At 41.0% G+C, this 26,742-nt stretch overlaps 1 protein-coding gene across 7 annotated transcripts in view; it reads right to left on the minus strand.

Annotated features, from left to right (window-relative positions):
* The window catches only part of USP40 (ubiquitin specific peptidase 40), a 77,507-nt gene that overhangs the window by 15,974 nt on the left and 34,791 nt on the right, over positions 1-26,742 (minus strand). For all 7 annotated transcript variants that reach the window (XR_005378843.1, XM_038574234.1, XM_038574233.1 and 4 more), the window contains 12 exons: positions 24,796-24,877; positions 23,182-23,353; positions 20,776-20,860; positions 19,326-19,396; positions 18,289-18,608; positions 15,678-15,801; positions 14,195-14,252; positions 9,471-9,524; positions 8,474-8,562; positions 7,184-7,270; positions 3,176-3,212; positions 1,064-1,128 (listed from right to left, as the gene is read on the minus strand). Coding sequence is in view for 6 of the 7 variants with exons in the window: in XM_038574234.1 (XP_038430162.1) it covers positions 1,064-1,128; positions 3,176-3,212; positions 7,184-7,270; positions 8,474-8,562; positions 9,471-9,524; positions 14,195-14,252; positions 15,678-15,801; positions 18,289-18,608; positions 19,326-19,396; positions 20,776-20,860; positions 23,182-23,353; positions 24,796-24,877 (1,244 nt within the window). In the remaining variant the exon portion in view is untranslated. The remainder of the gene's footprint in view (positions 1-1,063; positions 1,129-3,175; positions 3,213-7,183; positions 7,271-8,473; positions 8,563-9,470; positions 9,525-14,194; positions 14,253-15,677; positions 15,802-18,288; positions 18,609-19,325; positions 19,397-20,775; positions 20,861-23,181; positions 23,354-24,795; positions 24,878-26,742) is intronic.

Here is a 26,742-nt window from a genome sequence, read left to right on the forward strand (position 1 = left end):
AATTAATGGAGAAGACACGGAAACCGTATGACTAGACTCTACGCTCTCTGACCTCCAAACCGTATGTCCTGCGGGTTGTCTGTGGTTTACTTCCTACCCGGGCAGTCAGAGTCCTGGCCGAGACTCAGGCCGCCTCTCCGCGCCGACTCTCTCAGCCCCATACAGCAGAACATTCCGGGCGAAGGCCCCAGGCCACCCGCCCAGACCAGCTTTCGGCTGAGGTTCAATGCCACGGGCTACTACTGGCTGGCAGACGTAGAAAGGTTGAGGGAAGCCTTCTCACTGGGCTTCCTCTTGGGACTTCTAAGGCCATGGGTGTGGACCGGCAGGTCTGACGCTATCTGGATCAATAAGATGCTTAACCAGATTCCGACTGTCCTGGGGTAAAATGGCTCCTAAGGCAACCCGAAGAGTTTCATTGGATCTAAGATGCAGTTTCAATCAGAGCCTACGTGATGGGCTGGGAAGATGAACTCTGCCATCATTAACTCACAGAGAAATGGAGATTAAAATATTGGTTTCAAAATTCAGAGTATATTTCCACATTCTTTCCCTGGTCCAAAGGTCTTTTGTTCTCTGAGGTTCTCTGCCTCCTCGTGAGGAACTATTTCTGGGGACATTTCTAGGGACATAGTTTAAGTCAAGAAGACTTTTTTTTTTTTTTCAAAGACTTTATTTATTCATGAGAGACACAGAGAGAGAGGCAGAGACACAGGCAGAGGGAGAAGCAGGCTCCATACAGGGAGCCCGATGTGGGACTCGATCCCGGGATCACACCCTGGGCTGAAGGCAGATGCTCAACCGCTGAGCCACCCAGAAGCCCCATAAGTCAAGAAGACTTAACACAGATGTTAGAAACGTTCCCACCAGGCAGAGACTTTCCCTCTGACTTTATCAAAGACCTACAGTAAGGAAGTGGAAGTAGACCATGCACAGATTTTTGTATCCTAAAAAACATTAAAGTTTTCTCTAGAATTTATTCACAAGTGGGGTGGGTATCCCATATGAAACACAAAATAAACACAATCATTTCTAAGAACAGAATGTATAAAAGTAATCTTACCTCTTCACATAAAGGCTCTCCAGCTTCATAACACCAATCCATTTTTCGTAAATGCCACCTGTCTCCTATGAAGGAATTAAAATCAGGATGAAAAAAAATTAACAATGTATTAAAGAGTTGGTCAGTAATGACCCTTTTGGATGAACAAATATCAAATGGGATTTGATCAAATAACTTTTAACTAATTTTTAAAGTAAATTCACTCTTCCAAGCATGAAAAAAAATGAAATGGTTCCTCCAATGTGGTTAATTTCCCCTCTAGTCCACCAAGATCTGCACACCTGCAAACAAATAACACTTGCTACTATTACACAATATTTATGTTCTACCTTTATTATTTACATGTGCACACACATCCCACAGGAGTACAGATATTTGTACACATAGGTATAAAACCCCTTCTAAAATCATTATGAGGGCAGCCCAGGTGGCTCAGCACTTTAGCATTTGCCTTCCGCCCAGGGCATGATCTTGGAGTCCCAGGACCTGCGTGGAGCCTGCTTCTCCCTCTGCCTGTGTCTCTGCCTCTCTCTCTCTCTGTCTCTCACGAATAAATAAAATCTTTAAAAAAAATAAAATCATCATGAAGTTGTTTTATCTCATAGTCTTAGTTGAAAGTATACGCTAATACCTCTTAGCAACTGATAATATGCACAACTAAACTGTTCCTATCCAATTATCAGTTAATCTAACAAAAAACAGTGTTTTTGAAATAGCATTTTAATGAATTTGGTATAAATGAACATTTATGAATGTTAAATAGTCTTTGATTAGATTTCTCTCAATTTGCTTGCTTTACTGATGAAATGGGAAGTTTTTTGAAGAGAGGGAAGCTGAACAGAGTGAAAGTTGGGAATTCTGGTTATTAAAAAAAGTAAAAAAAAAAAAAGCAATGTCTTATAAAACAGCCACCCCACCCACAAAGAGAAGCTACAGCCGAAGGAGTAAACACAGTTCTAATACTGAACCTGCACAGGCCACAGGTTTTGAGCCTTTAGAATACTGTTCTTTGTAGACTGTCTCTTGCCATTAGTTCTAGTTTTAAGTACATTAAGAACTGTATTAATAATTAACTTAATCTAAGAGTGTGTTCTTAAAAGATTATTTATTTATTTATTTATTTATTTATTTATTTATTTATTTATTTATTTATTTGAGAGAGGGAGAGAAAGAGAGAGAGAGAGAACGAAAATCAGGGGGGAGGGGCAGAGGGAGAAGCAGACTCTCCGCTGAGCAGGAGGCCTGACTTGGCACTCGATCCCAGGACCCTGAGATCATGACCTGAGCCCAGGGCAGACGCTTAATTGACTGAGCCAAACATGCGCCCCTCTAAGCGTATTAAAAAAAAACAAAAACACAAAACCACCAAACCCAACCAATAAGTTAGATGTGAACACCATTCCTTCGAAGCACAGCGTGGAAGGAAAAATGTGGGTTCTGAAACGAGAGACTTAGCTACTTGCTGTAGGACTCTGGGTAAACCCGTAACCATCCTCAGCCTGTCTTCATCATCCATGAGATGGGGATGGGTGCTGACCCCTGCACAGGAGGCCTGTCAGCTCCTAGAAAAGCCCTGCCTGCCAGGCCTCTAACCTCCCTTCTGGCTAATGGAGCCACAGGTTCCACCTCAGCGAAGTCTGAGGACAGCCAATGCCTCTAATGAGAGCGACGTGACACCCCTGGGGGCCCACTCACCTGATTCCACCCGGGGAGCTACTTCTAAGATAACTTGGATTTTTTTCTGGTCGTATTAATTCCCTAATGTACACCACAAAAATACTGGCACAAAACACAAAGCGCTGAAATTCTCAATGAGGTTTAAAAGAAAAAAATCCACAAAGGGCCTGCGTAGTTTGGGAGGCCATATGTCCTAGCACTGCCCTTTCTGTGCCTGTGCTGGACTCTGTCTAGGTTCTCTGTACTCACAGCAGCTAACCCATAACTAGCTGTTAGCTGGTAAAGGAACCAAGAGAATTCCCTATGTACGTGCAGAAGTGAGAGGTGTAACTGACAGACCTGGAGGAAAAAACATTTGAAGAGCTTTCCTTAGGCTTACAGATGCTTTATTGTAAGGTCAGAGGTAAGATTGCATCGTCATGGTCTGTAACTTACCCGGTAGGCCAGACTTCCCCAGCATGAGCTGTAAACACTGTTCAGAAAAAGAAAGAAAAGAAAGACAAGAAAGACAAGAAAGAAAAGAAAGAAAGACCACGTTCGTTAGTTCATTGGTTCTCTGCTTCTGAGTCACAGTATTGGGACAGACGCCCCTTTTGGACTCTGGACCTATTTGTCTTATTATGTTTAATAATTCCTGAAGCGATAAAAATGGACCCAATTAAGATGATTTAAAGAAGCTCTGCCTCCCAAGAGGTCAGTGGGGCCAACCCAGGAGGGGGAAAAAAGTTTCTGGTCTAAGTCTGAGACTTAGACTTGGCTCATCCACTTCCAAGTCTGCAGCATGACTTTCTGCTTGTCAGGGCCAACAGTGTGGTTCTGACTGGATAGGACTGATTAGGCTGATTTCAGAGATACACATTACACTCTGAATCCTATAAAAGGGATTAGCCTATATGTAGCAGCCAAGAGATACAACTGGTCATGTATAAACACCCGAGGAAAGATCTGTGCAGACAGCAACTCCATGGCACAGTGCAACAAGTGAGACACGATTAACAGAAACTTAAATAACAATAATAAAAATCAGAAACTCCCAACTTCCTGAGGGGAAAAACCTATTCTTTTGCCTACCTATAAATCTATGGCAAAAGAGTAAATAAAACTTGAATTACTACTCTAGCCCAGAAGGAAACAAGAGTAGGGAAGAGCACTACTGTACCGCTTGGAAGAAGAAAAAGAACAAAGGATCAGAATATCCATTAGCAGGGGAGCTTAACTATGAACAGTCTTAAAACAATTAAAGGATAATAGATTATATACTAATCTTAAAGGACCTTTCAAATATTTGGGGTGAAACAAAGTTCTAGTATAATACATGCAGTGTGATCCCATACGAATGAGGCAAGCTCCTCATTTGTACCCACAGACACATCCCCTTCATGAAAGGTCTGGAAGGACACACACTCACAGGTGCGATCAGGTCACGCCACCCCAATCTGGCTGAGGGACTAGGGTAGGCTGGTGACCAAGGAGGATTTTTAGCTACACCCCTTCCCTGGAGTTTAAAAAATAAGTCCATAGTTACTTGCATGATTAAAAATAAACAAAGACTTTAAAATATACCTAAAGATCCTTTAGGAAAGGATGGCAATGAGTACAAAATATTAAAACACAGGGAAAGGGAGAAAGGCTGCAACCATAGACAACTTCTATGATTTAAGAAAAACGAACAGTTGGGCATTCACCTCAGCTGTGTTCTAGGGAGGAAGCGCATGGAGCCACGGGGGCCCAGCGGAGTGAGCACTCGGACTCGGGGCCTCTGGCTGGGGCTCAGAGAGAGACGGTGAAGCAGGGCAGGGCTGTGAGAGCAGGGAAAGGACCACTCGACGTCTCTGTAAGAATAGACCCTGGGAAATGCCAGGCTGGAAAGAAAAAGATCAGTTGGGAAGCTGCTGGAATAATCCAGATGAGAGGTGACCAGGGTGAAGCAGCAGCGAGAATGAGCTGTGGGCAGATCCTACATGGACCTTGATGGTAGAACCAAAAGGATTTTCTGAAAACCTGATGTGAGACACAGAAAAGAATCAAGGATGACCCTAAGGTGTCCTGGTCCGAGCAAGCAGGAACACAGCGCTTCCATGACGGACTGACGAAGAGGGAAATGAGAGGTGCGTGTGAGGGAGGACGAGGCGGGGGCAATCAGACAACCAGGTGGCAGCTGGACACGCAAGCACAGAAGGCCGGGGCGAGGTCCCATCTAAGAAGGGAGCCCTGGGGTGCTCACAGGGAGAGAGGAGAGCACAGAGCAAACTGCGGAGGGCCGGGCCTGTGAGGGAAGAGGACACTGGGGAGAGCCGTGGTCTTCCTGAGGCGAGTGACCAAAGCATTTGAAGGCACAGAGAGGCATCGATTGCGTCGGACGCCACAGAGGGTGGGAAGAGGACGACCGGGAACCGCTCACCAGACACAGCAACGTGGAGCAGAGCGAGTCTGCCTGCTGTGGGTTTGAGAGAGAAGCAGACGGCAGCCAGACATGCCGCTCCTCTGCTAAGTTCTGCGTCCTCCTTTCTTTGAAATTGAAGAGCACCAGAAAGCTCAAAGCCAAGTGAAAAGCTAGGAAAATATTTACATCAGGTAACAGAAAGTTAAAAAAAAATTAAAATAAAAAAAATCATTTAAAAAATGTTTTGTCATGGCCAGTTTCGGACCATGCAGAGGGTGGTACACGTGAACCGTCCGGTACCATGACCCGATCGATCTCAGTGACTGCTGTGACCCATCCTGCCCGTCAGCACTCCCACCGACCTCCCGTCTCGCCTCCCAGGGTCTTTGATGCAAGAGTGTCAGCTAACATGTTACTTATTAATATTTAGTATTCATTTCAAAAAGATAAAAATTCTTTTAAAAAACATAAGCTTAAAACAATTACGACATCTGAAAAACTTAAGAACTCCTTTATAACAAATACCCAGTTGGTATCCACATTCACTTTTTTTTTTTTTAAGTAATCTTTATGCCCAAACGTAGGGGCTTGAACTCACAACCCTGAGATCAAGAGTTGCAAGCTCCACCCACTGAGCCAGCCGGGCGCCCCCACATTCCCTTAGTTTTCTTACACTGTTACTAAAGTTTTCCTGGTTTGTGTCAAGAGCCAGATAACGTACACATGCTGTACCTGCTCCTCCTAAGTCCCTTCTGCGTAGATGGTGGTCCCCTGCTGCGGTAACGCATCCCGCTCTCCTGTACTTCTCAGAGAGTACAGATCTAGAAGCTCAGGTCCACTTCCGGGTTTGTTTGTTTTATGGCCAAGAAAAGCAGGGGTATCATTTTGAACTTCTATAATGTCTCAGTGTTACTCTTCTTGGGTTGTTCGTGGTCTTTCAGGATAATTGTTTAGACCCATTAATTCATTAGGAGTGAAAAACTGTGATAATCTAAAATTCTTTCTTCATGTTATTAGCTGAGATATGTCTATAAAAAAACCCCTCATTATCTATTTGTTTACCCTGTGGTATACTTTCCAAAAGAAAAGCACGATAAATGATTGACCCTTCTCCTCATGAAGTTTCCCTAGTATCCACTCTGCATTAACAAGGAAGATGTCTTTTTAGGATCACTTACGAACTCATGGATTTTAAGTATGCATACTTACTAGTCAGTCTTACTACTCTTCCTACAAAGGTTCAAATTATCTCATCTGTGACCAGCAGGAGCCTCTTAAGTTGGCTCCTGAGTTTCTCTGCAGATCTCAGATCTCTGCTGGCTTTACTGCTTCTGTCAGGACAAGATGCTCCAGGCTCACCTGACATGTTCCTGACCTGGATACGGAACCAGCCGCTACTCCAAGAAGCCCTGATTCCTTCTAATAGGAAATGGTATTTAGCAACCACAATCTGGGTGCTGGGGTGCTCACTCCTACCGGGTTGGTCACTATGTTCAGGGGACATAGCTAGAAAAAAATTTTTTAAAAACAAACACCAAGTTCATTCTGCCTCTTCTGATTCAAATTCAGGAGTACAGGCTCTACTCAACTACACCCATGTTATGTGTCTCTCTTGAAGTCCTAGTTCTCAGTGACCCTAACTGTAACATAATTGTTACCCCCCCACACACACACTCATGCCCATGTGTGTGATTATGTATGTATACAAACTAAAAACACCAGTAGGAGATATGCTGGAATGTTAATAACAATGGGATAAAGGATAATGAGGGGTTTAAATTTTGTCTTAATCCATTTTTACATAGCCCAAATTCCTATAATAAACAAGTATTACTGATAATCAGAAAAGAAAAAGACAATAATCTCATTTTAAAAATTTGGGTTGGTTCACCAATTTTCAAGTTTCCCAAACTACTCTTTTAGTGAATGTACAGAATTCTTTAAAGTATATTATGTGAACACTAGCTTTAAGACTCAAAATCTGAACATGGGTTACCATGGTTCCCCATACCAAATGCCCACAGACCTCTCCCCACACCAGAAAAAGTAAAATTACTTACATCTCTCACAGACATCGTTTCTTCTACTATGATCTCCATCTCTGTACCGGGCTGAACATCACTCCCCACAGTGAAAAACAGGAACAGCTAAACAGATAAATGAATGCAATTTAATCTACATTTTAAAATTTTACAAATGTATTACTTGCTTCCAAAAAAGAAAAGCCAGTGGTCCATGAAATTTTAATAAAAATCTCGTATTATATAAAAACAAGGACGCTGGGTAATTTACTGTTGCAATTCGAGCAATAATCTCAACTACCCAGAAGTGTAAGATGCTTCATGCCAGTGTTTTTATTCCCACAGGTGTGACGTCATTGTTTTTCTCTCACAGATATTATTTATTCCACTATGATCTTCATTTCTTTCTTGGTCATTCCTCAAAGCAATGTGCTACACGCTGTAATCATAAATTGGGTTTTTTTCCTCTGTGTCACTTGGTTGTGATCTTATTTTCTGTACAGGGAATCTGATCACCTGTCAGTTCAGCTCCTTACAGCCTTCCTTTTCCTTTCTAACTCAATCTCACCTGTCGCATTTTCCTCCTACCACTCTGTCATGCACTCCTATGTTTTCAAGTTCAGGGGAAGAACAAATTAAAGAGGAGGTATTTTGGAAACGAATGAAGTGGATCCAGGAACCACAGGGACCCTGCCAGTAGTCCAGCTTCCTGTGATACAAAGTTTTACCAATAAGGACATGGTGACTTTTGGACTGTAATGAAAGTTTATTAAATAGGTAGGGTTCCTGGCAGAGGTCGATCTCATACTTCAGATAGAATATGAGTACTGATTAAAAACAAAGCTGCTATGAGATGATTATATTACCGCAGAGAGTGATTCAGTCCAAAATCAATACGCTCTATTTCATTAAACCTAAGAGATCACTGGTTGTTCCTCATCACTTTCTGTGCTATAAGAAAGAAAAACAGTGCCAGCTGCAATCACAGATGCCACAGTTTGTAAGGTGGATCCTAACCTCATAGATGGCAAAATGTGGAGAAAAGGGTGCTTTTTAGAATTTATAAACATGGTGGTTCAAACAGGTGGCCACTCAACTTTATAGGTCCCCCTTAGCCACAAAATTTTCACAAAAAACCTTATGAATATCCTCTGACATTAATATTTTTTATTTAAACACAAAGAACCAGATGGGTCTTTGTATGCCTAACATGAAATTTATTGTTTAAGAGAGAGAAAAACTTCTAAGAAAAATGATTATTGGTGCAGTAGTTAAGAACCTCTAATTCTGGGGAGGTTGATTTTGTTCCAGCAGGTGACCCTATATTACCTGGGAGGAAGTTGGTGCTTTCCCAGGACATAGCCCCAGTGAACTCCCCATCTTCAGTTCTGCTTCCTTCAAGGTGTAACTGTCTGGCACTACAAAGAACATGGGATAAAAAGATGAATGTTATTAATTCCTACCTCCCTGGGCAAAATGATATATTGGAATCCGCCTTTCTTTGAAAATCAAGAATATCAAGAAAGAAAAAAATATGAGGTGTATTCCATGCAAAAAGATGACCTATATTACAGTTATGTTTAATTTTCAATTTCTACACTCTAAAATATATTCTTAGCTGTACAACAATGCTAAGAAATAAGAGGCAGCTACAAATGTTCTGGATTCATACTTAGTAAAAATTACAGAGCCGCTGTTTACACAGATCAAAAGCTAGATATTCCGAACTGATTTATGAATGATGGACGAGCCTCTTCCACATTCAAAGCTGCTGTGATGACCATTAGTTAATGAAGTCTAATGACAGGATGTGTTACAAAGGTGAGAACAAAGACTGTCCCACAACTGTTATCGCAATAACATGAGCAATACAAACAATGAATCTAAAAAGATACTACTCGATCAAAAACAATTGCTAGGGCAGGCCAGGTGGCTCAGCTGTTTAGTACCGCCTTCAGCTCAGGGTGTGATCCTGGAGACCCGGGATCGAGTCCCACATTGGGTTCCCTGTGTGGAGCCTGCTTCTCCCTCTCTCTCTCTCTCTCTCTCTCTCTCTCTCCGTCTCTCATGAATAATAAATAAAAATTTTTTAAAAATTGCCAAAAATGAGGATCAGCTCATCAGAAAGACCAGTGCTTTCCTTCAGAAAACAGAAGTATTTGAATTTCTGGTAATACATGAAGACAGCACTGTGACAATAAAATTAGTTTGCAAAAGGTAATTTGAGTATATTAGGTACTGAAGCCATCATTTAAAGCAAAAGCGTTAATAAGAAAGACAGATGGCGTGAGTGTGTCAGTTTTTGAAAGCTACTGTGAAGATTTACCTGGACAAAGCAGCTTCCCATTTCTATCAATAGGCCTCAAACAGCTGTTCTCAGCTACGAAGAAAAAGAAGCTGGTTAGTGCACCAAAAAAACTAAAGAGAGATGCTCTCCCGTGTTATTTAGCAGAAAGCTACAATGAGCTACAAAACAAAAAATCCCCATCAATAAAACAAAAACAAAAACAAAAAAAACCCCAAGTACAGGCAGCCCTCAGTTGTCAGAGGAGCGCGGGGCCGCGTGAGGCCCTGCCACACCCACACCACCGAGGCGGGCTTAGTCACCGTGAGGACACCACAGCATCTCAACACCTCTCAACACTGTTGTTCAAACATTTAAATCTCTGTCGGTTATACAGGTAGAGTGAAATTCACAAAACAGTAAAATCAATATTTACACTGTAATTTAGAACACAAGGAACACTGAATTTTTTTTTTTGGTAAAAATCAAGATTAGGTTACAAGAGCTCGCTTCTTGTTGGAGAGCTTGCAATATGGAATGAGCATCTTTCCTATCCCTGAGCAAACCATCACTAAGTTGGATCTGCTTCCAAAATTTCCTATTTTGTGCTTCTAAGCTCACAAAGGACCTCCAGGAGCTCCTTTAACATGAGGGTTTTTGCAGCATCACCTCCTCTGGGATATCATCATTCTTTTTGTCGCAACCACTTTCCTCATGTTCACTAAATGTTCCCTGGCTGCATATCTAGTCTTTCAAGTGACAGCAGTGTCAACATTCCCATGATGAGCTGTTTCTTCTATCCCTCCATGTGCTTTCTCTGCTGCACCTTCATCTTTGTGAAACCATTTGATGAACCTGAACCATTATTGCAAAAGGTCACGTGGGCTTACCATGGGAGTAAGGGGACGACAGACAGAAATGGTTACAACACTTTAGGGTGAGGTAATCTGCACTCACCCTGATGCACATCTGCTATCTGTAAGTAGTGATTTGTGGAACGAGGAGCTAGTAGCACAGTTTGTATTTTATGCAACTGCTCAGTTCACATCCTGTATAGAGGACATTGGAACCACGTTGGTGGGTGGCCGGTGTCATGTAACTGAAATTTCGTGCAGACTGCCTATATGTAAAATATGTTAGGTGATTTTTATGCTTATTAAATGGATTGGGGCCCATGGGCCCCATTTTTGCAGATACGAAGATTCCTGCTTTGTAGGAAGGAGCATGCCAGGTTTTGAGTCAAAATGGAATCCTTACAAAGGCAGGAATGAGTGAGGGTTTGGGCGAGGGGTGAAGCCTTCTAGGAGGACAAGAATGGCATGGCCCTTCTGGGTCTGCACTCTATCAGACCACAGCAAATCTCTGAGATTCTGGAGTTCTACATGTTACACTGCAGTCCTGTGAAGCTAGCAAACCATTCCAATACACATATCTTGACCACTGAAACAGTTTATGAAGAGTTCTTCAATTAAAAAAAAAAAAGGCATTTTAAATAACGCCTCCTTAAAGTATCCTTTCAGTTCACAAACTGTGTATCTTCTATGTGCCAGGCGCTGCACTAGAAGCGGACAGCACAGCAGTAAGCAGAACAGCCACGGACTCTGCCCTGAAACAGCCTTGTTTGATGGAGGAAGTGTTTCTTCCCCACATGAAGCATGGGGAGTTAGGTGCGAGCACGATGAAGGAAAAGTACAGGTTTCTGGGAGAATAAAACAGATGTGAGCTGAGATTGAGTGCTTAGGGATGATGGCAAGTAACATTTTAGCTCAGGCAACTGAGTGACTGAAGTTAGCAGAGAGGAGGGAAGGGGACAGAGTTTAGGGAGATGACTGCCCTGAGAAGTTGGGCATGGAGGGGTGTGGCGGGAGAGCTGGTGCACTAGAACCTCTGAAAGCCAGTGTGGGAAGCGTGTTGTGAATAAGCAGGAGAGGGGACCACAAGGAGGTGGCGAGGCTGTGGTCAGATGAGGCCAGACCTTGAAGGCTGGGGTGAGGAAGGAGCCAGCGTGCGAGGACACTGATCTGATTCGCATCCATTTAAGATGGAAGAAGACCACTTGCCTTAAGAATGGTTTGGAGGATGGCAAGAGTGAAAGGGAGGCTGTTTCACAGGAAGATGATGAACTGTTCATTCTGATAATCTATACGCTTTCAATCAATTTGAGGTGTAAGTTACAATAAAACACATCCTGCTTAAGTATATGGAGTCTGATCTAAACACTGAGCAAAAGCCGCCAAACCGAGATAGGATTCGCATCACCCCCAAAAACTCCTTCATGCCACTCTGGTCAACCTCCCCCCAATCCAATTTTCTGCCCCTGTAACTAAAGCATAGGTTTTCTGTTTTGAAAATCTCATGCCAGTGGAGTCATAAGAGTATGTACTCGTTTGTGTCCAGCTTCTTCTGCTTTGCACACACTTGAGAGTCATCTGGGTTTTGCAAGTGGTGGAAGTTCGCAGCTTGTGTTGATGAACAGCATCCTGTTGTAAGGATACAACACAGTCTGTTCACCCATTTGTGGACTCATGGACTTTTGGATTGTATCCACTTTTTCATTATGAACATTTACATACAGTATTTGTAAGAATATAGTTTAATTTTTCTTGGGTAAGCACCTCGGATTGCTAAGTGAATGTTTAAATTCATAAGAAATAAGCTAACCCTTTACCAAAGTGACTACCATTTTGCACTCCTACTACCAACATGTGGAACTGCTCCACATCTTCACTAACACTGGTTTCGCTGGTCCTTCAATTTTAACCATTCCACTGTATCATCATGGATTCAGTTTGATAGTTAATGACACTAAAAGCATCTTTCCCTGAACTTGTTGGTCTTCCGTAGGTAAATGCTGAAGGTAGGTGTTTTTTGTAGTGTCCTCCCCATAGGCCCAGACAGCTTGCTGACCCCTGCTTTACATCAGCTCCTGTCCCAGGACCTAGCGTCTTGACGCCTACAACTTTAGAGTAAGTCTTGAAATCAGGTAGTGTAACTCTTCCAACTTTGTTCCCTCTCCCCTCAGGGATACTGTAGGTTCTTTGCATTTCCATGTAGAGTGAATCACCTCATCAATTTCTCTCTTTCACACAGACACACGCACACACAGTGCCAGGATTCTGAGTGAGGATGATGCACTGAGTTACAAATTGATTTTGGGGGGAATCCACTCTTTACCAATGTCATGTTTTCCAATCCAAGAACATGGTGCATTATTCCCCTTATTTACATGTTCTCGGGAAGCCCCGGTGGCCCAGAGGTTTACCGCCGCCTTCAGCCCAGGGTGTGATCTTGGAGACCAGGGATCGAGTCCCACGTCAGGCTCCCTGCATGGAGCCTGCTTCTCCCTCTGCCTGTGTCTCTGCCTCTCTCTCTCTGTCTGTCATGAAAAAATAAATAAATAAAATCTTAAAAAAAAATTCATACATGTTCTCTGTCTTTTCACAGGGATATTTTTTGTTGTCAGTGCATAAATCTTGCACATACTTCATTAAATTTATCCCCAAGTATTTCATATCTTATGCTATTATAAATGTTCTAATTTCATTTCCCATTTTTTTTGTTGTTGTTAGTAAACATACAATGGATTTTTGTGTATTGATTTTGACTTATTAAACTCACTAGTTCTGGTAGCTTTTTAATAGAATCCTTTAGATATATAGACAGTAGGCACATCAACAGTGCTCACTACCACTGCATTTGAAAGCCAATCAAACACACAATGATAGTCACTCATACCCACTAGCTTGGCTATAGTCAAGAAGATAGATACAAATACTGGCAGTGGAGAAAGCACACTGCTCGCACACTGCCAGTGGGGACGTAAATGATTCAGCCAAACCACTTTGGAAAGTAGAACGGCAGTTTCTTATAAAGTTAAATGCAAACCTGCCATACAAGCCAGCAATTACCATCCTGCATAACTATCTGAGAGAACTGAAAACATGTCCACCCACAGACTAACATGCAAATGTGTATAGCAGCGTTATTCATAAAATCCCCAAAGCAGAAACAATCCAAATGTCTATCAAGTGGTGGGGAAATAAAATGTGATTCATCCATACAATGGAATACTAGTCAGCAATAAAAAGGAACACATTCCTGACACACCCTAAATCATGGATGAACCTCAAAAAGAGTATGTTAAGTGAAAGAAGTTAGATGCAAGGGAGTATATACTATAAGGTTCCATTTACTTAAAATGTCCAGAAAAGTCAGTCTAGAGACAGAGAAAGTAGATGAGTGGCTGGTGGGGCTGGGAATGCAACAGGGGCACGAGGAATCTTTTTGGAGCAACGGAATATTCTAAAACTGGACTGTGTGGATGGAGAGTGGGTAAATTATATCTCAATAGAGCTGTTAAAGAAAACCTAGTGCTGAGTGAAAAGCGAGTTTCAGAACGTTATACTCAGTATGACAGATTTAAATGTGAAAATACAATAGAGACATACACCTATATATGGAAGCATAAGGTGAACGGAACAATATGAACACATACAGTAGATACACACCCAAATCAGATCTACTGGTTGCATCTGGGGAGGGAGACTAGGTCTGAGGAGGAGAATGTAGAGAAATTTAACTTCATTCGCAATGCTTCAAACAACAATAAAAACATGATAAAATGTTAACATTTGTCCATTTTGGGTGGCAGAGTGCATGAATTTTCCCGAATATTTTTTGTACTCCCATATATATATTTTTTAACCAAAAATCAAAACGCAACTGAATTAAACCAAAAAAAAATGAGAGCAAACATAAATGATTACCTAGTTCCTTCATTAATTTTAATTCCTTTATGGCTTTAATTCGAATATCAAACACCACCTAAAACAGAGAAATAAATTTGTGACTCTGTGTGTGTGAGAACAATGGGAGAGGAGGGCACGAGGGTCATCAGTGGGCGCATCCACAGCTCAGCTGACTTACCAATTACTGGACAGAGTTTCTGCCTACTTGAAAAAAATATTTTTTTTCCACCTCTGACATTCATTTTCTACCTTCTACTCAGTTAACAACAGAAACTGGGATCTTAATAGCTAAGGCTTTACCAAACTGATGGTAACTAGAACAGAAAGACACAAAGCTGAAGAAACAGTTCTAGCTACAGAGGCAAAAAGCTGAAAACCCACACTAACATTTCTAATGAGAGCAAACAAGAGAAGATGCAGTTAATCCTATTTCTTTATGTTAAGAATGATGAATTTAGGGCCAATGAGGATTTAAAAAAATACAAAAATGTACAACACTAATCCAAGGGCACTATTTAAAATTTTTGTTTAAATCACTTTGTAGACTGTTTTCTTTCTTTTTAGTTTAGACTGCCTCTAGGCTGTAAAACTGTGGAAATTTGGGGGTAAAGGTAATGTCAGCGACCACAGACTGGACCCTCCCAGCAGTGTCCTACACAGGACTGAAGTAACCAGGACTTCACCAGAGCCTCCCACTTAGGGTCAGGGTGGCAAGTCGCCTGAGCTCCAGAGCACTGGCTTAATAGTGTGCCCTCTATTGTACAAACAAATACTCATGCACCTTAGGAGATTATAATATTGATAGAAAACATTTTAACAGGTTTCTTTTGATGTTATAGAAAAAAAAAAAACCTTAATGAATTGAGACTACATAAATATGAAAAGATGTTTCCCAGAATGATGTTTAAGGAGACCAGGGTCATAGTCTTCAAGTGGAGAACTGAAGGACTCCCTTTAAGAGCAGCTGGCTTTATACAGAACACAGAGTACCATGTAGAGCAATTTAAGATAAGCTTAAAAACAAAACAAAACAAAAAAAACACCACACAAAAACAAAACATATATGCCTGGTTTAAAAAAATAGAGAAAATATTGTGGGGAAAATAGTATTTTATATTTATCAAAGCTAGCGGATCCCATTAACTAATTCAATAGGCAAACCCTACATTCTAATTGTAGGCTTTGGGTAGAAAAAAGGCATATATTTTCTTAAAATACACTGAGGGCTAATCCAGGTAAACAAGCAGTAATCAAATGTTAACAATAAAATGATTCCCTCCCCCATAAAGTAAGCTCTACACCCCATGTGGGGCTTGAACTCATGACCTTGAGATCACGTGCTCTATGGATTGAGCCAGTCCAGGCGACCCAAGAAGTGGATTTTTAAGATCTAGAAGCCCACTGAGACAAGCGTTCTGGAAGATTTCAGGAACTGCTTTCTAAATTAAACTCTGGTAAACTGGAAAACTGTCCACCACACTTAAAACTATGATCTACTCACTGTGTTCACAGTTGCTGATATTTTAACTTGCTTCTCTTCGGATCCTAATTCGCATAAGTTTTGAACTTGGAGCCAGTTGACCTCATTCATACCAGTGAACCATTTCCCTTGTTTGAGCAACAGACTGTAGGAATAAAAACATTTTAAAAACATGTCTTTACACAGTGCTTCTATGGATTTTCAGAAGGGATCAGAAAATTAACACTTTTCCTTAGGTACCACTTCCAAAATCCTGTATGTGTCCTTTGATGTGACTAATGAAAGGTGACCAAGGTCTCCTGAGTTGGTTTTAAGAAAGCTATCTTTTTAGGGCAGTGTTAGGCCGTTGTGCATGGAGTCTATATTTAGGACTCCAAGTATTCTTTGACTTATACAAATAATTTGTTGTCACTTTTTTTGTTTTGTTTTTTGTGTTGCCACACTTTTCAAAGAGAAGTGTTGTTTTTTTGTTTTTTTGTTTTTTTTTTTACTTTTTTTTTCAAAGAGAAGTGTTGTATTGGACTTTCGCCTGCACACTGGAATTACTGGGTGAGCTTTTAGAGTATTGATGCCAGAAGTCCAACCACAGGATTTAAATTCAGTTTAATAACAGGACAGCCATACACAGTTGTGTAGACAGACACTGCTTAAAAGTGCCACATATAAGGGGTATCATTTCCATCAAACATGTGTATTTTTATTACAGTGTTATTTTACGACAGCAGATGGCCTAAGAGAACAGGTAGGGTGTCTTGTTCTAACAAAATTTTCCTACACATAGTAGGAAAGGATCTTGAAGGAGAGACTTCCTAATTCACACAGAGGCCCTGCAAGGGGGGGCAGAAGTCCTCTTGGGCCTGTGTCTCAGAGCCCCAAACACAATTCTACTCTTTATTTCAGCTCTTCCACCCTGGGAGTACCCCTTAAGTTAGCAATCCTAAACATAGCAAAATTTTAAGCACAAAGATGTTCCCTGAAGACTATCCTGAAATGGTGAACGACTGGATGAGGACAGTGATGACACCACTACCTTTTACCATGTTCAGACATGCTATAAGCACTGAACTCCTGAACCCTACGGTTCTAGGAAGCTGCTGCTAATTTTTATCCTCATTTTGCTGAAGAAACTGAGTGGAGGATGATGAGGTGACCTGCACACAGTCACTATGTCAGGAAGTGATAAAGCTGTAAACAAGCCTAGGGGGCCGGGTCGGGTCCTCGTCCTCACCCCTGCACAGACTGCCTAGCCCGGGAACACAGTTTAGGTAAACTACAGCAACAGAGATTGTGACAGAGCCACACCACGAGGTTTATGAAGTGTCTACCACGGGGGTGTGGTGGGGAGCAGGATATAACTGTCCATGAAATAATCATTATTTTTTTTTTTTTGAAATAATCATTATTAAATTGAAAAAGGAAAAAAACCTTCAAAACAAAAAGCCCATTATTTGAGCTCAGGGCAACAGGAAAGCTAACAGTGACTGCCACTGCCCAGGTATGACAGGGACACTGTTTTGGGCCTCCTGTCTTCACTTCTGTATTTCCCAAGTCCTAATACGTGTTATACTACTTTGTTTTTATATTTAAGTTTTGACAGGGAGGAGCAGAGGCAGAGGGAGAGAATCTTAAGTAGGCTACACAGCGAGCGTGGAGCCCGATATGGAGCTCAGTCCCGCAACCCCGAGATCACGACCTGAGCTGGAAGAGTTGGATGCTCAACTGACTGAGCCACCCAGGCGCCTCACGTGTATTACTTTTTATAAAGGGACATATAATAAACTTTTAAATTAAACAAAGTGCAGAAATAAGTGCCTGGAAAACACTTGTCCTGAAAAGCAACAGTGATAAATACCAAATAAAGACTGTTTCAAGTGCTCTGCCTCCGTGTCACAGCCCCTATGAGTGATAACGTGGAGACTCTGTAACCTAAGTATATTCACAGCACCGATCAAGCAGGGAACGGGTCTGTGGCTTGCAACCTCAAGCCCTCAATATATGGAAACCAAAGGGTTACAGGGTAGGAGAGACTGAGGACAGAATGTATCATAACAGACGCGGATGACCAAACACGGATGGGCAGCACTTCTGAGCTTCCAGTGGGACTCGCGGGAACCAAGAGAATGATTCCCTACATAACTGCCCTATGTGGGCAGCTAGGAGGGTCGCAAGAGTCCGGAAAAGGATTACAGTGAAAACCTGAATTCCCTTTTGGGAGTCTTATGACAAAACATATATTTAGCTACATCCTAATCTCCTCCTCCTGAAAAGATTCAGGAACTTTCTTTGTGAGAATGTACCTACAGTTTTGTACTGAGTGCTAATCAGAATTCATCTGACAGGATTCTGCTTTATAAACAACTAATCTAGACTGTAACTCATCTATCCTTATATTATTTAGTTACCACATTTACCAATAAACAAAAAATTTTAAAAAATCACGTTATAATATCACCTTCCTCCAAGCTGCCAAACCCAGAACACTCTTGTATACGATATACGGGATACAAAGTTTGGGAACAAAAAAAAATACTGAACTCCTATCATTATTAAAATAAAACTTTAGAGTTCTAAGGGACAGAACTATCATTAAAGTAACTTAAACTAGGAATTCTCTTATGTTTCAGCAGGGTACCTGTTATCATCACTGGAATCCTGCACGAGAACCGAGCTCCGGTCTCTGAGGCCCTGCTCTCTGAACGTCTTCTTCAGGTCCTCCTTGGGAATGGCAACCCAGTTCTCTTCCCCGGCAGGGTCAGTGGTGTTGATGAAGAGGACACCCACGGGGACCGCCAGAGCTGTGAGCACAGCGCCCACTTCCGCATTGGACGGAAAGACATGTGGTGACTCTACCAACTGCTGACACTTTCCCCCCTCGCTGCTTGTTGCTAGATGAAGAACATTTAAGAGCAGAGGTTCACAGTCACTACCAGTTGGAATCTGGATGCCACCAACCTATGATAATAGTAAGACAACCATTAGTATAGTTTCTATTTGGCAAAATCAAGTCAACATATTCACGTAGGAGATTACTCTTAAAGAATTCTTATTTCTTTTCTTTTCAAGCGAAATAAAGTTTTCACGAATGTCTTGTATGCATCAAAACTTGAGATTTTTTCCTTTGAAACCTTATTTTATCCATCTTTTATTTTCTAGGAGAGCAATGTGGAGTGGAGACAGATATGTACAAGTCCTGGCAGGGCGGAGAGAGGAAGGAAAGGAAGAAAGAAAGAAAGCCTTGGAAATACCTGAGACAGACCAAGGACAGACCACAGAGTGGGTGAGATGCTCCTTGCCTTACTTGGAGAACCCTGTATCTGCTCCTATAGGTCACACCCCTGACTTAGGGCAGCCACCTGCCCCCTTCTGAACTCCCTCAGGGAGCATGTGCAGAACTCTACCTGCAGCACCTGTGTTAGTATGATTACTTACACCTGGACCACCTGAAGGGCAGACTGCATGTTCCTTCGTATGGAGCCTCTGGCCCGGCCAATGCACTTGATAAACATCTCCTTTGCATACGACTAACACTGATTGTACTTAAAATTTGTCAGATGTTTCAGATGTTTTTTAGCATCTAGTTGCCTTCCCATATGCTGAATTAAGTTTTCTTACAATGACACTTAAAAAAACTCAAAAACCATCGTGAATATTTCTTTAATCCGTTCTTACCTCCACCCCATTCCACACAAAGAGGTCTTCGCCGTCTGCAATCTCCAGTTCACACAGCGTCAGGTCATCTCCTAGAAGATGAGGCCATCAGTGAGACCAGGTGTCATGGTCACCAAAAACAACTGAACTAAAGACAGAGCCAAGACACTTAAATATTTGTTTGAAAAAGCATTTTCATCAAGGAAAATTAAGAAAAAGGCAAAGAAAAAGGCGTAATTATATTTATTATGTTGGTATTAAGATTATTTTTATCTTTATTGTTCTCATCACACTCTTTAGGTTTTTTTCCTTTTCCACCTTATGTAAGCATCTCCCCATGTTGTTACATAAGCTCCACGAGCATGAGAGCAGGGGAGGCACTGACTGTCCTGGACACTGCAGGCAGGAGCCAGGCTCAGGCAGCACGTGGCCCCAGACCCAGCACGAATGAGCTGTCTGTCCTGTGTACTTCATCGCCAAGCTTCAGTTTTCTTGTTTAGGAAATCAGGTAAAAGAATTTTGTGAAGAAAAAAAAAAAAAAAAGAATTTTGTGAAGATCAAATGAGATAATTATATAAAACTTATCTCTGTACTTGGTGCAGTGAAGTGCAAAATAAATGTTATGGGAGCTGCTACTATTATTATTGTTTTACTGTTATTCACGGGTAGTAAATACTTTTAAGCTCTCCAAGTACTTTCATTTTGCTACAAAACCTGAAGCTGAGAGTTGGGTTAAACAAACAAACAAATAAAATTCCACAGGCTTTTATTATTATTATTTTTAAAGATTTTATTTATTTATTCATGAGAGACACAGAGAAAGAGAGAAAAAGAGAGAGAGAGAGAAAGAGAGAGGCAGAGAGACAGGCAGAGAGACAGGCAGAGGGAGAAGCAGGCTCCACACAGGGAGCCCGATGTGGGACTCAATCCCGGGACTCCAGGATCACACCCTGGGCCAAAGGCAGGTGCTAAACTGCTGTGCCACCCAGGGATCCTCACTTTTATTATTTTCACAAAAGATTTATTTACTTGCGAGAGAGAGAGAAAGTGTGAGCAGGAGGGCAGGGGAGAGGGAGAGAGAGAGTGAGAGAGAGAGAGAGTCTTAAGCAGATTCCTCCCTGAGCTCAAAGCCTGACATGGGGCTTGATTTCACAATCCTGAGATTATGACCTGAGCTGAAACTAAGAGTAGGATGCTTAATGGACTGTGCCACTCAAGCACCCCTACAGCCTTTAAAAAAATTGTTTTCATGGAGAGGTAGCCTTAATTTCAAAAAATATAAAATATTTGTTAGCAAAGTCTACATATTACAGAAATCAGATAAATTGTTTGAAAATAGACCATGTGATGACAGCCTAGTTAAAAAGGTAGTCGTTAGAGGAAAAGACTGGCTAAGAGCAGAAAATCACTGATGAGCCCCATAAAATATAAATATAGGAAATGAGTTGCAGTGTTTTAATATTTATCTTACCATCAAGCATCTGGTAAACGTGAAGTCCTGCTGGTACAAGTTTTGCCACACTAAGAACCATATCTCCTTCCCAAAATTCTAACAGCTACAGATTATTAATGGAAGAAAAGAGAACAATTAGAAGTAACATGAATGTCACATTTCCAGGTGAAAGAACAACACTGTACTATTTTCCGTATGTTTAGATGATACAGGGAGCTGGCAAATGAGTACGCCCGTCCCACCCAACACCAAACTGTGGCAAGAAGACTTCACTTGTTGCTAAATTAGCCAAATCCTAAAATGGTTAATGTCATCCGTTAGTGACTGGAGAATGCTGGCATACACAACAAACATGATGACCACCAGAACAATTGTACTTAATTTATGGAAAGACCACACTTTTATTGGAAGGTGAACTGATCCATGTGGCAGCCCAGAAATCTTTGTCCAAAAGAGCAAAAATTATTTGTTTAATTAGCACTGTTCATGGAAAAGCAGCATTGACTCTAGCACACATCAAAATTCTCATGAACTTGAAAGGAATGTTTCATGCCATAAATTCAAAAAGTGGCATTACCAGTTTGTATGTGACCACGGATTTGTTTTTTAAATTTCTAGATCCAAGACTCTGGGGACTGGTTATCACACCAGAATAACACCCCCCATAAAGTCAGTCCTATTACACCTCTCTCCATAACAGCACAAGATAGTTCTTTAATAAGAAATTTCTTATTTATAAGTGGTTTGTTAGCAACACCAATCTTATAGCCTCCCACTAGCGGCTCACTTCTAAGATAATAGAGATATGCACTTCAAACCCCAGAAAGCAGACTGCAGCAAATCTAAAACTTACAAAGATGAATGGGTCTCTTCCATTTGAAAGGTTCTCTAGACAGGGTCAGTTCCCCAAGACCACCTATCCCAACACTGCGGGACCCGCTCAGTAATGAACTTTAAAAGTGCAAAAATTCAGAAACATTAGGAAATTTTAGAAATCCTGATACTAATATAAACACTGAAATATTCAAGTCAAAAAGGAAACTGGCTTGGCTTTTCTTTGTACAAGAGAAAAATAAAGCTATTAATTTTGGGGCTTGATATGAATTTTCCAGAAAATTATTTCTGAAAAAAACAAAAGCTTATATTTTCTAAGATTTATTTATTTGAGAGAGAGAGAGATAGAGAAAAAGAGAGAAAGAGTATGAGCGAGCATGAGCAAGCATGCATGCACTAGGGGTACGTGCAAAGGGAGAAAGAGAATCTCAACCAGACTCCCCGTTGAGCTTGGAGTCTGACTCAGGGCTTGATCTCACGATCCTGGGATCATGACCTGAGCTGAAATCAAGAGTTGGATGCTTAACTGAGCCACCCAGGGCTCCAAAGCCTGCATCTTCTATTTTTCCTTTTCCTTGAAGAGGAAGAAGTAGTGACAGGTGAAGAAGTGTGATCAAAAGGAAGGAAAGAGTAAGACAGGGCTGAGGCCTAGTCCTACCACAACCAGAAGTCTGACTGCGGGTAAGCCACTAGATCTCTCTACATCACAAGTTTTTCACCTTTAAAATTAGCTTGCCTTTAGGTTGCCCTGAGATTAAAGAACCAAAGGACAAAATTTATATGAAGGCACTAGAAGTAAAAGAACAGTACCATTGCTGCCATTAAAACACACTCGGATCAATTACTCTGAGGCAAGGATTTATAATAATGCTTGTTTTTGCTGCACAACAGAAAGTATTTTCCTTCCCTGAAATATCTATTTCATGAAATATAACATGCTATTTTATATATTTCATGAAATATAACATGCTATTCTATACTTAGGAAAGGGAGAAATATTAGTTGCTTTTGTTCATTTAGCTCTTGGATTTAGGCAACATGCTTATCTTCTTTTTTAATAAATGATTTTATTTGCGAGTGAGCACCCGTGTACACACGCAGTACACACGTGTACACACCCGTGTACACGCGCTGAGCAGGGAGCCTGACTGGGGCTCGATCCCAGGACCCTGAGATCATGACCTGAGCCAAAGGCAGACGTTTACTGAGCCGCCTAGGTGCCACAGCAACATGCTTATCTTTATCTTTTTACTCCTTTCAAAAAATAATTTTCTTTTATTCTTTATTCTCCAAAAAAGAGACAGTCTTATACTCTTTTTATACTCTCCAAAATAAGATATGCCAGGCTTGATTCTCCCCTGAAAGCCTGCTGGCAGGACAGTGTGGGTCTCACCTGTGCAGAAAAGCCTCTCTAAAAGATGTGTAAGTAAGAAGAGAACATCTGGGTCAACTCTTAGGACGAGAGGCAGATGCAGGATTTTAAGTGCTTTGAAAATAAATAGTTGTATCCTAAATAGGATTTCTGAAAGGGAGACTCCAGCTTGAGATGGACCTTAACGTCTAAATTAAGAGGAAGCAAGGCTAAATTACCTGAAATATTGATTGTCGAAGATCTCCTAAAGTTTTTCTTTTATCAAAGGTTAAATCCCATGTGCTTTCTGCTTGAGAGACGACTGGGTGCAGAGCCCCATTGAGGAAATGATAATGAGGGCCCAGGTGGAGATGCAAGTCAAAATTATTGTCTATAGAATCACATTCTGCCCTTTAAAGAGTCATAAAAAAATATGTAAATGCTATGCTTTTATAACAGTTTCATCCCAAACCAAAAATACTTGATTTACAATATAAATAAGTTCTCTATCCTACCTAAGTAACTACATTATTATTAATGTCCTTCTCTTCCATGCTCCAAAATTTACTCATTTTAGTTTTTCAATGAACAGCAAAATCTCAGCTCTGCCAGCACAAATTCCAAGGAAAACGAATTTTAATCCACACCGTGCAGGGCTACTCTGATTAATCTTACAACCTTGAGATTACAGTTACAAATAAGGGGGAACCTCTTCCCGTAATTGTGTTAACTGCCAGATTTACAAACTTCTTTTTCATCCTCACTTCTACTAGACCCCATGGACACTCTGTAAATATTTAAAGTGAATCTCGTGGTCCTCCAGTCAACTCTATGAGGTGGAACATCCTCAGCAGTGGCCACTGCGGGCAGTCCGGCCCGTGGAGGGCTGGACGACGGCCCTGCCCCTGCCCCGATACTCCAGACCCAATTCTGTTAATGCGATCGAAGACAGTACTAGCTTTTCTGATGGCCACATAAAAAAGTTTACTGTTGGCTGGCAAAACCCCCTCAGCGGCTGCTGCTGTCATCGTGAACACCCACTGCTGGTCTGCACCCACTCAGGCAGGTTATTTTTCCTGTTTAAGATATTTTACCCTAGTTCTTCTATTTCTAGTGTCCTGATTTCCTTTCTTGGCTTGCCATTCAGCGTACCTGTTCTTTCTTCCCCCACTTTGAAGCCAATGATACAAATGTTGAACACATCCTGGCTACATAATCAATCAGCCATGGTGGTCCACAAGGAGGCCACGAGAACATCCACTACCCTAACCCAGTGTCCCACCGACCCTGTCAGAGAGCAAATAAAGATACAGTTCTTCAGGGTCCACGGTGAGACCTCAAAGGAGTACGTGAGATCATCGAGTTCTCACAAACTATGCCTGTAATTACCTGAGAGAGGTTTCTGCTGGGACTGGCAGTAAGGCCGGGAATTTGCAGAACCCTTTCCTTCCTTCCTTATACGTACCTCGAGCCTTCAGTCACTGCGTTCTGGTTCTACACAACTACCTAACTACTAAGGGGTGACTTTCATGCAGGCTCTCCCTGCACCTAGGGAATCACCTGACGGGCCAGGACGCAATTCACTTAACGCTCTACATGTTCACCGATTTCGAGAGGCTTTGTAGGCTTCATCTCTACTTAGCAACGGCCAAGTGTGTGACACTGTTTCATTCACTCTCACAGGTTTCAAAGTAAGATACTCTCCCTACAAAAATTCAGCAGCTACACAGACACTGGCATTGATTAATTGGCTTTTTTCCTTTTTAATTTTCCTGACTGAATACTTAAGACCTAAATGAGATCCTCGTTCTCCGGAAAAAAACATTCCAACTCTAGAAGTAAGTTAAAATTACCTTTTTGTTTGCAGTTCAATGTTGGCTGCGTCCATTTCATTCAGCAAATGACACGGAACCCCGTATCTTGGATTAGCTCGAGCTGTGAACAAAACATTTCATTAAGTTGGGCTGACTAAATGGAATCTGGCTGCTGGGAATCTGGCAAGGACGCGCTGGGAGCTAGGAAGCCTTTACTATCTGTGTATGCTAACTTCCTGTAGCATCTCAATTTTCCCATTTGAAAAATGAGAACATTAGAACAAATGAAAGATAAACAGTTCTTTATGCCAAGCTAGAAGGATTCCATCTCTTTAATTTTCTTTAAATATACTTTTTAAAAAGAACACCCACTATTTTCTTCCTGGTAACAAATACAGTAATTGCCACTATAAAAATTCTGGAAATTATTTTTACAATATAGAAGATATTTTTATAGCTATTATCTGTAATCCCATTCCCAAGCTCAAATCTGTTATATGTACTTCTGGTCTTTCCTCTATACCTACACAATGTGTATATGCACATGTACCCACACACATGCACATGCATGCACACACACACACACACACGTGCACAGTTATTTAAAGCAACTGGGATTCTATTTAATAAATCCATAACATGATTTTCATTTCATATTTGTGAAAGTTTTAAATGATTGCATAGTAGCCCATTCTATAAACAGCGTAATTAATCTAACCAATCTGTATCTGTTAGGTATAGGTGATTTCTAGTCATTATAAAATAATGAGAATAACAAACATCTTTGAACATGAATATTTATACACAGCTCTGATTATTTCAAAACAAATTTGTAAAAGTAGAATTACTGGTTCAGGGTTTTTAAATACATATAATCAAACTGGTTATAAGATTTCATTTACCTACCAACTGTAGAGGAGGTGCCAACTGTTGAGAGCAAGATTAACAGAAACGTTTAACTTGGTAGGAAAAAAGTGGCATCTCATTGCTGTTTCAATTCCTATTTTTTTTATTATGAATTAGGTTGAATTTTTTGTTTTTATAATTTTTTTTTTTTTTTTTTTTTTTTGAGACAAGAGCATGAGCAGGGCAACTGGCAGAGGAAGAAGGACAAGCAGACTCCCCCACTGACAGTAGGGAGCCTCACACAGGGCTCAATTCCAAGACCCCTGGGATTATGACTTGAGTTGAAGGAAGATACTTTACTGACTGAGCCACACAGGTGCGCTTGATTTTTTTTTTCCAGTTTGTTGGTTGTTCCTATTTCTTCTTTTGTACATTGCCTATTTATGTTCTTTTCCCAGTTTTCTACTAAGAACAATGGAATATATGTAAAAGCACGCTATAGATGGGAAATAAATTTGTCATCTACTTTGCTGTTTCCCATTAGACTTGTCATTTGCTTTTTATATTAAGGTTTATAACATTTTTCCTTAATTCTTCTTTTTTTGCATTTAAGCTTAAAGAAGTCTCCTCTACTTTAGTATCAGAAAATATATTTTATACATTTTAAGGTTCTCTTTTAACATAAATATTAAAGAAACTAGAATTTCATTTAAGCGATGATTATAGTCACTTGGGTTACACTGCTAATTCAAGTGATTGGCAGCTAACCAACTTCCCAGCTCTATTTGAATAAGTCACTCTCCTCCCATTTATCTGAAAAGTCACCTTACAGTGGATTAAAATCTTAAAAATACTTGGACAGATTTCTGGGCTGGCTCTCCTCCAGTGACCTGTCCACCTCTCCGCATAAACACTGCACTGTCTGAACTGCTGGAATTCTACAAATAGGTATTTAATGATGGAGTGAATCCTGTTCGGTGAGTCTTTCTCTACTTTTCATTAATGTTTACCTCTCTAGATGAATTTTAGAATCATTTTGCCAAGTTCCATCTCTTTATCTGCCGACTTTTATTCAGTCCTAAACTAAGCAGAAAACTATCATTCAGTATATAGTCAAGTCATACACATACTAAAATCCCA

This window comes from Canis lupus, chromosome 25 (assembly GCF_011100685.1).
Source record: "Canis lupus familiaris isolate Mischka breed German Shepherd chromosome 25, alternate assembly UU_Cfam_GSD_1.0, whole genome shotgun sequence".
Lineage (NCBI taxonomy): Eukaryota > Metazoa > Chordata > Mammalia > Carnivora > Canidae > Canis > Canis lupus.